The sequence below is a fragment of the Miniopterus schreibersii genome, assembly GCF_964146895.1.
Source record: "Miniopterus schreibersii genome assembly, chromosome: X".
Classification (NCBI taxonomy): Eukaryota; Metazoa; Chordata; class Mammalia; order Chiroptera; family Miniopteridae; genus Miniopterus; species Miniopterus schreibersii.
In genome coordinates, this window is record NC_138104.1 from 16586204 (window position 1) to 16599429 (window position 13226).

General features: G+C 45.8%; 1 protein-coding gene across 11 annotated transcripts in view; it reads left to right on the forward strand.

Moving 5' to 3' along the window:
* Nucleotides 1–13226, forward strand: part of SEPTIN6 (septin 6) — a 65715-nt gene that overhangs the window by 23586 nt on the left and 28903 nt on the right. For all 11 annotated transcript variants that reach the window (XM_081126382.1, XM_081126383.1, XM_081126391.1 and 8 more), the window contains one exon: nucleotides 10781–10967. In XM_081126382.1, coding sequence (XP_080982508.1) covers nucleotides 10781–10967 — 187 coding nt within the window. The remainder of the gene's footprint in view (nucleotides 1–10780; nucleotides 10968–13226) is intronic.

Here is a 13226-nt window from a genome sequence, read left to right on the forward strand (position 1 = left end):
TTCTGTTGAGTGATATGCTCTGTAAAGGACAGGGTACAAGGTAAAGGACAAATTACAATGAGAACATGAAGGAGAGAACAGTCAATTCCATGCGGGGGAGGTCAGGGAAACCTTCACAGAGGAGGTGGCCCATGTGCTGGCCCTTGAAGAATGAACTGTTTTACCAGACAGACAAGGGCAAGGAGGGAAGGGCATTCCAGGCAAATGTAACTGCTTGTACAAAGGCAAAGAGATATGGAAGATTGTGGCATATTCTAGGGAACTGAAGCTTGCTCTGTTTGGCCAGACCAGAGGCAGAGTGACTGACTGTGAAGCTAATGAAACTTAAACTTTGGGGGCCTCACTTACATAAGCCCCTTTCGAGGCCCTGTAACTAATTTTTAGTCATAATGTTATATTATCTTTCTTGGAGGGCCCTTCAAATTGTATAAGCTTAAGACTACACAAAGCCTGGGTTTGTTCCTGAGCTAGTGCTTGGAGTAAGCTGCGGGGAAACTAAAGGAGATGAGCCTGAAGAGGTAGCAGGAGCCAACTCCTGGAGGGATCAGAGAACAAGCAGATGTGGAGCCACTGAAAGGTTTTAAGAAGTAGAATGAGCCCAGCCGGCGTGGCTCAATGGTTGATCATAGACCAGGTCACGGTTCAATTCCTGGTTGGGGCACATGCCTGGGTTGTGGGCTCGATCCCCCAGTAGGGGGCATGCAGGAGGCAGCAGATCACTGACTCTCTTCATTGATGTTTCTTTTTTTTTTTTTTTTTTAAATATATCTTTATTGATTTCAGAGAGAGGAAAGGAGAGGGAGAGGGAGAGATAGAAACATCAATGATGAGAGAGTCATTGATCAAGCCCGCGACCGGGAATCGAACCCCGATCGCCTGGATTCTAGGTCGACGCTCAACCGCTGAGCCACGCCCGGCTGGGCTTCATTGATGTTTCTATCGCTCTCTCTCCCCCTCTCCCTTCCTCTCTGAAATCAATAAAAACATTAAAAAAAAAAAAAAAAAAAGTAGAATGATGTCATCTAATTGGCTTTTGAAGAAGGTACTTTGAGGTAGACTGGAGCGTAAGAAGATCCATTAGGAGACTGTTGGACCAATTGGACGAGGCCAGAGATAAATCAGGTGTTGAGACAGGGACGAGGAGACGGATTTGATAAATATTGAGTAGTAGGGAGAATCAACAGAACTTGGAGTGGGGTTGTGAAGGCAAAGAATCTAAAATGAGGCCCAGATCTCCAGCTTTGGAGAGTAGACAAATGGTGGCAGCATTCAGTAAGAGAGGACAGCTTTTAAAGGAACCAGCTCTGTTTTGGACATGTTGAGTTTGAGTTGTGTATGGACCACGAAGAGACATGATGACCTTCAGCACTACGCAGCTGAATATACAGGGTTAGAGGTCAGGGAAGGGTCTGGGCTGGGAATAGAGATTTGGGTTAACAAAGTATGGGTGATATGTTCCACCCATGGACACATGTAAGTTCACCTAGGGATCAGAATTGAGCGAGATGAACACTAGGCTGAAGATAAAAACCTTAGGGTGTTAAGTCAGCAGATGGAGGAAAAGACATCCTAAAAGAGGCAGTTCAAGAATAAGCAGAGAGGTAGGAGGAGGTCCGAGGTGTTGAGAATGCTGTGTGAATGAGGGGTGGGGAGAGCTCAGAGATGAGGCTGCGATGTGGGCTGGGGCCAGGGATGGGGAGGGGATCAGACACCATCTGCATTTAACTGGAAGTCACATGGTTATCACACGTGCTATCACAAGGCCATTCACCATTTTGAGCAGTCTCTGCTCATTCTTTGAGGACTCCCTTGCATTTTAGATGGATTGTGTCCCAAATTCTCCTGTTTCTCCCTTAAAGTTACAACAGTCATATTCATTTCTTTACAATGAATAAATATATTTAGCTTCTTAAAAATTGAACTGATTTTTGTTTTCCATTTGAAATTCTAAACAAAGGACACCTCTGCTTTTTATAGGCTTGTTTTCTGTGCGAATCTTATTTGGTTGAGAATGAATTAGACCCTCTGGAAAGGGGAGATTTGGGTCACAATATGAGTGTTTAATCTCAGCTGCGCTTCACTCGGGATCTCGGTCAAGTTTCTATCAGTTCTCAATAATACACATTTAGCACATCTAACATTGGAAAATGCCTCGATGATGGTTTGGGGGCATGGAACTGATACAGCCCCTTAGAGGCTAATCCACTCCCATTACATTTGTAACATCCGTATGGTTTTTCCTGATTATAATAAATATGATACATACTCATACAAAATCAGACACGCTAGTCTCCCTTACCTGTGGTTTCGCTTCCTGCGGTTTCAGTTGCCTGCAGTCAGCCATGATCTGAAAATATGAAATAGGAAATTCCAGAAATAAACAGTTCATGTTTTCAATTGCACACCATTCTGAGTAGCGTGATGGAATCTTGGCATCATTCCGCTGTGTCCCACGCGGGTCACAGCCTCCCGTTGTCCGGGGTAACCGTGCTGTGTATGCGACCCTCCCATGCGATCAAATCGACCCTCACGGTATCGCAGTGCTTGTGTTCAGGTCGCCCTTATTTTACTTAATAACGGTCCCCAGACACAAGAGTAGGGATGCTGGCAATTCGGATATGCCGAAGAGAAGCCTTAACGTGCTTTCTTTAAGTGAAAAGGTGAGTACAGTATAGACAGTGCAATAACATATTTAGAGAGAGAGGGACATCACATTGACATAACTTTTATTACAGCATACTGTTAATTTTAATTTTTAAAAAAAAATATATCTTTATTGATTTCAGAGAGAGGAAAGGAGAGGGAGAGAGAGAGATAGAAACATCAATGATGAGAGAGACATTGATCGGCTGCCTCCTGCACGCCCCCCCAAACTGGGGATCGAACCCACAACCCGGGCCTGTGCCCTGACCGGGAATCGAACCCCGATCGCTTGGATCCTAGGTTGACGCTCAACCGCTGAGCCATGCCCAGCCAGGCTTAATTTTTTTTGTTATCCTCACCAGAGGATATTTTTTTCCATTCCTTTTCAGAGAGAATGGAAGGAAGAGAGAGAGAGAGATTGGTTGCCTCCCGCACGCGCCCCACCCAGGGCTGGGGATGGAGCCTGCAACCGAGGTACGAGGTACGTGTCCTTGACTAGGATCAAACCCGAGACCCTTCAGTCTGTGGGCTGACGCTCTGACCACTGCGCCAAACCGGCTGGGGCCAGTATACTGTCATAATTGTTCTATTTTATTATCAGTTACTCTTGTTAATCTCTCACTGTGCCCAATTTATAAATTAAACTTTATCCCAGGTGTGTATGTATAGGAAAAACATAGCACATTCAGGGGTCATCCTATCTGTGGTTTTGGGCATCCCCTGGGGGTTTTGGACCATATTCCCTGTGGATAAGGGGGATCCTGTAAGAGAAACTCAAATAAGTAGGAACGAAAAGCCTCCCTGAAACTAGGCTGGGGAGCAGAGGTTGAGTAAGCTCCAGGGATTTGTAATAAAGAAAAACCCAGTGTTTCCTCCATACTGACAAGGCCATTTGGGCGTAGATAGGTCAGTGCAGCTGCATGGAAATGGCATCAGAATGCCTGCCTTCCCCGGGTACACCGCTAACCTGAGGGGAGCAGTGATGGATGCCATCATTCATTTTCCCTGGAATAAGCCGCCCTAGAAAAGATGCTGGAGCAAAAGGAACCCAAGAGGGAGACAGAAGGACTGGCTGGAAAGGGGCAGACTTAGGAACTAAGCTTTGGTCTCACTCAGGCAGACCTAGGTTCAAATCCCATCTTGCCACTTTTTTAGCCCAGGGATCTTGGACAAGTGTTTTGTGCCAGTCTCAGCACCAGTCTTGTGGCTGGATTGGCCTTTGTGGTTCTTATTATGATTGGAAGACACCCTTGGCATCAACCACCAGGAAACTTGGAGGGAGGGAGGTTTATTATTCACAGGTCTTGGAGAGCACAGGGAGGGAAAGAGAGCACATGGGCCTGGGGTTCTGCTTTGATTGGGGTTGAGGGTGCGAGGCTAAGGTTTTGTGGGCTCAGTGTTTATTGGTGGATATAAAACATAAGAGCAGGGCCCTGGCTGGTTTTGCTCAGTGGTTAGATCTTTGGCTTGCAAACTTAAGAGTCAGTCCTGGGTTCGATTCTGGCCAAGGGCATGTACTTTGGTTGTAGACTCAATCCCCAGCCCCAGTTGGGGCACCTGTGGGAGGCAACCAATCTCTCTCCCCTCCCCTTCCACTCTCTCTGAAAAGCAATGGAAAAAATATCCCCTGGTGAGGATTTAAAAACAAACAAACGTAAGAGCAGGAATTTAAAGTGCAGAAAGAGAAGAAAACTAGTGGTCTAAAAGTTCAGTTTTGGAAATCAACCAAGATCCCTAAAACAAAGGAGCTTGAGGTGGGGAGGCCATCCTGGCTCTTTATCTTTAAGTGGCTGGAGACCTGTTTACTCAGATAGCGGACTTTGAAGTGGCTGCCTTGGCAATCAAAGCTTAAGTCAGGCACTTGCATTATAAAAATGGAAAACAACTGTCAGGGCTTACTGTACTACAAGACACAAATTCTCCATGCCTCAGTGTTCTCACCTGTAAAGTGGGAATGATGATAAAACTACTATCTACCCTAGAGGGTTGTGGTGAGGCATAGTGGACAAGTACGGCATTTGAAAAGCTTCAACAGTGCCTGGCACAGAGTAACTAATGAGCAGAAGATATTGTTATGATCATGACTTTTATTGATGGAAGAATCAAGGGAGTGTTGTATCATGTACCATATGGGAGGAAATGATGAATGGTGTCCAGGAAGATAAAGAATGAAAAATATCCATTGGGTTTGGCAATAAGAAGGTCATTAACACATTTAGGAATAATAATTCCAGGGAAATTGTGGGTAGAAGCTAGATTGCCTTAAGTGGATGGGAGATAAGGAAGTAAAGGCATCAGAATAGCAAAAAGAGTAATAGAACAGAAAAGCGATTCCAAGATCAAAGTCATGTTTATATGGGAATTTAGCATAAGTAAGCCATCAGGGGAAGAATTGACTATTCAAGAAAATGTGCTGGGAAAATAGGCCATGCATTAGGGAAAAATAAGACGAGACCCTCCTACACAAACATCGTTCACAAAAATAGATTCCAGTTGGATTAAAAACAAGTTCTAAAAATATAAGGAGAAAATATAAGGGAATGTTTTTATAACTTTAGGAGTATAGAAGGCTTTTCTAATCGTAACACAAAATCCAAAAATTGTAGAAGAAAAGAGTGACAAATTGAAATTCATTAAAACAAAAACCCTTTTGTATATTGAAAGACACCATAAACAAAAGTAAAAGCAAACTACAGATGGGGAGAAAATATTTGCAACTTGTATAACAGACAAAGGATTTTTCTACAATGTAAAAAAGCTTCTATAATTCAATGAGAAATAAACCTGTCATTGACAGAAGGAAAATATAAATGACCAATCAACATATGAAATAATGCTCATTTGACTTCACCATTGATTAGGGAAATGCAAAATGAAACACTGAAAAATTTTTTATCCATCAGATTTGCGAAAATTAAAGATAAAAACATATCCATTAATACCAGGTAATATTATTCATTTTGCTGGGAGTGTAAATCGATGCGGCTCTTTGGGGGGCAAATTTGGCAGTATCTATTAAAATGTAAAATGCGAATACCTTGTGATCCAGCAGTTCCACTTTTAGGTTGGGGTAGTGTGAGTCTGATGGCCCCAATTTTGTTGGTAAAATAGGAGGTAAGACCATCTTGTGAGAGTGAAGGGGTTATGAATAAGTTTTGGAGCTTGAAGAAAGTAGTAAAAGTTTGGAATGGTCCATGAAGGTAATGGGAAGGGAGCCAATGAAAGCTGAGTAAAGGGATTGTCATGTTGCTCTAAAGGCCCATATGAGGTTGGAGGCCATGAATTTGTAGTGGTGCCAAGACCCACAGTTTTGTGATTGCTTCTAGCCAACTGCAGCAGCAGTGGTGTAGGAGCAGAAAGAGCAGATCCTGACATTTAGTCAGCACAGCAGTTTTGCTAGGCAAGTAGGATAGAAGGCAGGGGTACAATGGGAATGAGGGTGTTGGTAAAAAAGTGGTTCAGGTCATCAGTTATGGGGTTGAGCCTGGGCTGAGAAGGAGATGAGGCCAGGAAGAGGCTGATATCCTGTGAGATAAAGGAGAGGTTAAAGTACCAGAGGACTCTACGGGGTGAAAAATCAGGCTTAGGAGGACTGAAGGCAAAAGAGAGCTGGAAAAATGTGAGGTTGTGGTCAGATAGTGTGGGCTGCCCGAGAGAGGATGTCTTGGATGAAACCGGTTTGGCCAGTGGTAAGGCGTGTAGGCAGCTGAAGTAGAGAGAGCTAAAGGTTATGAAGTTGAGGCAGTCAGGGAATAAAGAGGTTGAAGGCTGATGGGTTGTCCAAAGCACATTGCAGTCACCCAGAATGGGGAGAAACACTATGGGGTCAGGTGCCACCAGAAGAGAATGGAGGAGGTCTCACATGAAGGAAGGGCTTTATATTCAGGCAGAAGGGTGACAGTCTAAAAGTGGCTCTGGGGCACCCTGTGAATGCCTACCCCACTGACCCCAGCGTACACCAATTGTGGGAAAATGAGACTCCTACACTGAAGAGGGCTTCCAAGTATTGGCGTCCTCAGGGTTGTGGTGTCCCCAGGGAAGAATGAGGTTTCCATTAAGGCAAAGAGGTAGACAAGTTCTATAAAGAGGCAGATGACATAAGCCAGCACTTCTCAAACCTTCATGCTGCACCGAATGAAGCCTTGGAGGCGTTTAATAAAATGCAGATTCTGGTCTGTAGGTCTGGGTTGGGCACTGGATGGAGATTTTGCATTTCTAACAGGCTCTCGGGTGACACTAGTGCTACTGGTCCAAGGATCACACTCTCCTACTCCGAGTGGCAAAAGAGCAGGCATTTTCATTTATCATTGTACAGGGGTTTCTGAGGGCACAGTGGAAATGTTTATGAAGGAAGACATCTGCAGGGGGACGAGTCCGTGGAGGGTAGAGCAGAACAGGGATGAGTGTAGAGGTGACTGGAAGGATGGTGATAGAGTGAATTAGCTGTCGTCACTTTTGGCATTGTTCCGGTAGACCTGGCCTTGTGGCGTCTTGGCTTTGGTGCCTGAGATGGTGGTGTTCAGGTACAGTGTCTGTGACCAGATCTTGTAGGTTTCCAGCAGGGAACCTCTGATGGCTGTGTTGGCAGAGGGCTGGCACATGGGGGAGGAAGGACAGATACTAGGATGATTTCCAGGTGTCTAGGAAGTGTGATAGGAAGACGGTGATAAGTGAGGCCATGGGAATGAGACCACCCAGGGGCAATGTGCATGTAATGTGTAGAAGGACAACAGAAGATGGTCCAGGGTGGAACCACAGAAACAGGCCAAGAATTTAAGGGAAGGCAAGAGAGAAAGAAGAGATACAGAGGTAGGATATAATGGTGGCAGTGAAGCCAGAGGACAGTGTTTCAGGAAGGGACTGCTCACCATTATCAAGAAAGATGAAAACTGAAGTGTTCACTGAGAGATAAAATTATTATTTTTCTATAATGTGTTTGTTTAGCAAACCCAAGGTAATCAAGTGAAAAACAATTCCAATGAACAATTGTTCAGTAAGGTAGCCAATTTCAAAATAAACATGCAGAAAGCCATAGACTTTTTAAAAATATGTTTTTATTGATTTCAGAGAGAGAGGAAGGGAAAGGGATAGAGAGAAAGAAACATCGATGAGAGAGAGGCATCGATCGGCTGCCTCCTTCATGCCCCCTACTGGGGATCGAGCCCGAAACCCGGGCATGTGCCCTGACTGGGAATCAAACCGGGGACCTCTTGGTTCATGGGTTGACACTCAACCACTGAGCCATGCCGGCCTGGCAAAAGCCATAAACTTTTCATCATCCAACAATAACCAATTAGAAAACATTACGGTCATGAAATCTTGGGTACTGCTAAAATTACTGTAGAGTGTTGCCAATGTTTGTACCTGAAGAAAATGCTAGACTTTAGTTAGAGTTTAGTGAAAGAGATGTGTGCTTTTTCCTGTCCAAATTCATGTTTAAGAATTCCTGCCCTAAAAAGTAAAAGATAAACAGTAGTGATGAGGAGGGGTATAGGAAGCTGGAGCTGGGTTTTGTAGTAGATGGAAGAGATCATAGTAAGCCAGGAAAGAACTAGTCAGAAGAAAACTCCCTTTCCTCCCTCATACCCTTGGAACTTGGGTGTGAAAGAAGTAGCAATTTCCAGTTGAGAAGGATATGAGAGAAGCAACGTGTTTGAGGAGACAGGTATTACTTAGGCAGGGGTAGGGAACCTTTTTTCTGCCAAGGGCCATTTGGATATTAATAACATAATTTGCGGGCCATACAAAATTATCAGTTTAAAAATTAGCCATGAAAAAAGCTTCTAGATTTATTGAATTTCAAGTCCTGCCTGTGGTTGCATTGGCAGGGCCAGATCAAATGATTTCGAGGGCCATATATGGCCCGTGGGCCAGACTTAGAGGAAGGAAGCATTTTGTGTCACCTATGGGAGTACAGGATTTTGTTTACCGTGGACTGGAGTCTATTGAGCACAACAGAGTGGGGTGGGAGAGATGGCCACTGTGGGAAGATGAGCCACTGGGGAACCGGGGTGGAAGCCTTACTCTATTCCAAATTCCATGCTGGACCCTGAGGAGACAAAGATGAGCCACTTATTTAGGATTAGACTGAACCAGATCCTGTTGGTTGGTGGGCTAGTTTGGCTGGTCTGATTCATACACCCCTTTAGAGACCCTTAGAGCCAGAGGTAGCAGCAGAAAAATAGGCCCAGGGTATCACTAGAGATTCTAGGGGGGCGGGGGGCTAAAAATGCACATTTTCTTTCCTTTTTTGATCCCTTTTATAGAGCAAAATACTGAAGTAAAAAAAAAGTTTTGTAATGGAGAAAAAAATGAATCATGCCACGATTAGATCATTCAAACCAGCCAATCATCCACAAACTAATCAGATAAGTCTAAGGGATGCACCCCCCACCCTGACTCCTAATTCTTCAGGAACCTTCTAAAGATCTCTGCAACCAAGAGCTTCTTTGATGCTATGACCCTTCAGAACAATGTTCGGCTCAGGGATCAAAGGAAGAAAGAAAGGACTATATTTTTAGATTTTTTTTCTGGGGCTCCAGAGGTACTCTGCACCTGAATCTCTCCTCTGCATGTACTTCCCAGAACCTAGGATTCTGTGATTCTTTCTTTAAAAGCTATTTTCCCTTCTCTAAAAGGGGGATCGTTCAAAAATGCTCAGGTTGAGGGCTGCTGCAGGTAGGAGGCACTGGCTGGGTCCTGTTCCTCCTTTGATCAGGTTCCCTTCTGGCAGTGGCATCTGCAGACTCACTGCCCCCGGCCTCTTCTAGCCCCAGATGGAGAAGCAGCAGATAGACAGGGAGATGAGAACAGGCGGAGCTGAGGTGAAGCTGACCCAGGTAGAGTAGAAAGAGGCTCCCGGGGCTGCAGGAAAGGCTTGGGGGAGAGGTGAGAAGCTTCCTAGGACAGGGAGGAGCCAGGACTGTTTGTTGTCCATGAAGTCGTGGCCAGACCTGAGGGCCGCAGAGAGGGGCTGTGTGTGGTGGAGACTCAGTGAGCTCGGGTGTGTGGGTATACCTGTGAAGGCTGTGGTGGGGGGAGTACCTTTATCAAATTTTGCCCAAATAGATTTTTATTTATTTTATTTTTTGTTAATCCTCACTTGAGGATATTTTTTCCATTGCTTTCAGAGAGAGAGGAAAGAATGGAGGAAAGGAGGGGGGAGAGAGAGAGAGAGAGAGAGAAACATCAATGTGAGAGAGACACATGGATTGGTTGCCTCTGGCACATGCCCCAATCAGGGGCAGGGAGTGAACCCGCAACCCAGGTACATGCCCTTGACCGGGAATTGAACCCAAGACCCTTTGCTACATGGGCCAACACTAACCACACTGGCCAGGGCTTGCCCAAGTAGATTTTAAAGTCACAACCTTGGAGGAAATGAGAACTGGAAAAATATCTGGACCTTAGGGGAGCCAAGTGAGAGCGTCACTGAACCTTGCAAGACTGAGTGGAACCCAGAGTGTTCTGACAGGATTCCCCAGCACTGGGGTCACAGAGAGGTCCTGGCCACCCCTGGGTATCTCGCACAGAGGGGATTTCTGGCATAATTGGAGGAAGTGGCCATTCAACTGGGCCCTGAGGTCTGGGAGGGCAGGGTTGGGAAGAGAAGAGAGAAACGGGCATTCCAGAGTAAAGGCGCATAGGTGGATGTAAGTTTGGCTCATGTGGGGACCAAGGAGGTGACCAGCTGGATGGGATTGGAAGCACACTGAGGGGAGATGGAGAAATCCAGCTAGATGGGAAGAGTCAGATTACGAAGGACATTTTAAACTTCTACAAGGGACTGTATCAAACCCCCCATTTTTTTGCCCTGGCCAGTGTGGCTCAGTGGTTAAAGCATTGGCCTGAACACGTGGGTTCCATTCCGGGTCAAGGGCACATACCTGGATTGCAGGTTTGATCCCCAACCCAGCTGGGATTCGTTTGGGAGGCATCCAGTCGATGTGTCTCTCTCACATTGATGTTTCTCTCTTTCCCTCTCCTCCCTCCCTTCCACTTTCTCTAAAAATCAATGGGAAAAATATCCCCGAGTGAGGGTTAACCAACCAACCATCCAACACACAAACAACAAAAAAACAAAACAAACAAAAACATTTTTGAAGTGGCTGGGCCGTTGCCCTACTCTCCCCTGCAGCTACAAGCCCATCGTGGAATTCATCGATGCCCAATTCGAAGCCTACCTGCAGGAGGAGCTGAAGATCCGCAGGGTCCTGCACACCTACCACGACTCCCGCATCCACGCCTGCTTGTACTTCATTGCCCCCACGGGCCATTCCCTGAAGTCTCTGGACCTAGTGACAATGAAGAAGCTGGATAGCAAGGTACGGAGCCAGGGGCGAGAGCAGGGGGAGGCCGGGCAAACTGGATCACTCTTACCGGTCTCGTGCGAAGTAGAGGCCAGCTTCCAGGAGAGGTTTTATGGCCTCTTCATTCTATCCTCCATTCCCCCTTCCTCCATAAGGATGGTGCTATAGATCCAGAACCTGTGCCCAGTACTCTGTTTTCCCAGCACGGGGTGCAGGTTTGCCCTGAGCCGTCTCTCTGGCCTGCTCCCTCCTGGGCACAAGGGTGCACGCAAGCAGGATAGCTGTCCTGGTCTCGGGGCGCGGGCTTTGGCAATGGAAAGGTGTTTTTACTTTGTCCCCATGTTAACTGTACTAAAATCAAACATGCAAACTTGACTTTGAAAGTTCTTCTTGTTATTAATACTGATTTTTATAACGGCAGCTGACATCTGTTAAACTGTCATGTGTCACCATTGTGCTGACTGCTTCACGGATCATCTCATGGAATCCTCACACGAACCCTATGAGGCAAACACTGCCATTGGTCCCCATTTTACGGAGGAGAAAACTGAGGCTCTGAGAGGTTAAGTGACTTGCCCATTGTCATTAAGCTGGTTGTTGGCAGAGTCTAGATTCAAATTCAGATCTGTGGCATCTCCATACCCGAGAAAGATGGCCGTGGGAATCAGGCATGTCCTGCTTTAAGAGAAAATGAAAAATGCAAATCCCACTCCAGGTGTAAATTAGTGATTCGTCACGTTAAAGGATTATTTGCTGTACAAAAGAATTGACCATGGAATTCTTTGAAAAACCTAATTACTAGTACATTTCCCCCTAATATTTTATAGGTGCCTGGCACTGTGGTGAGCATTTTATATGCATTGTTTTATTTTACCTTTCTAGTTATTCAATGTGGTAGATACTGTTACTATTCCCATTTTACACATGAGGAAATGGAGGCACAGAGAGTCAAACATCTTGCTCAATGTTAGCTTATAATGGGTCTGGTATTCAGGCTGAGCTCTTTCTGACTCCAAGGTGTGTTTTTTTGTTTGTTTTACAAAAATCTAATTTATATGCAGTTATTCAGTAGCATGGCCACTATAAAAACTGAATTTCAGCTATAATCAGAACAGAAGCAATTTTTCATTTTTCACAGCAATGAGCTCACCGCCCACGAGTAAAAGGCTGCTCTGGAAATGTGGCCATGCCTTGTGTGCCGCGTATAGGGCAGCAGAGAGCCACGGGCTAGTGGCCTGGTGAGTGGGCAGGTTAAGTAAGCAGCCTTTGGCATATGTCTGTAGTGTGTGGGTGGAGATGTGATGAAAAGTGATGAAGCGAATTGGCTCTGCCTGCTCTTCCCCCCTTGGCAAGGGCTTTGGCCCCCAACCCTCCCAGAAAAGACTTCAAGAGAGGTACCTCCAAGGTCCAGTCTTTCCCTGACCTTTCACCTGAAGCTCTGTGTGATACTAGTCTTTAGAGGTGCTCCTGAGGCAATGTGCAAAGGAGGCAGAATTTGTCTTCGAAGCCTAAAGCTTCCAAGCCCCCATTTCAGAGCTCTTCTCAGGGCCCCAGCACGAGCCATTGCCACCCCATTGGAGGCTGCTGGCAGGAATGACTGCTCTCCATGTGACCCTGAGCTTGGGCGCACTCTGTCTCACTAACCCATGTGCATTTCAAGTTTCTTTACCTTCCAGCACTAAAAGCCTTGTCCCTTCTTAAAGGAATTTCAGGGATCGGGGTTCAGGTGGCTTGAATTTGGAGGTGATATTAAACCTTCCTTCTGCTGTTTGAAATTGGGCACTTATGCTTGCTTTCTTTATGCAGAAATGAACCCCGAGACTCAGGCGCATAACTCTTTTTGAATATGTCTCAGATCAGATTGGTAACAGAGGGTCTTCACCTAACTGGGTTGGTTCATAGGTGTTCGCTGCCAGAAGGAGGGCCAGGTGTGCATCTTCACTGAGCTCCGCCCTGCCATCCCCCTTGTGGGTCTCCATCACCCTGGCTGGGGCTGGCATGCACTGGATGGCCTGGGACAGTTTACTGTTAGCAAGAAGTGGCTAGCTCTCCCCTTGTCAACCACAGATTTCAAACTGTCATCTTTCTGCTGCAAATCACCAGAGCAGTGACCTTGATATTAAGCCATCACACAGCTTATCAATTTGGATCTGAGCTGGTAGACAGCTCATGGTTAAGACTGTGGACTTACGAATAAGGCTACATTTGGATTTGGATCCCAGTCCTGCTACTTACCTGCTCTGGGGCCTTGAACAAGTTGTTTAACCTCTCTAT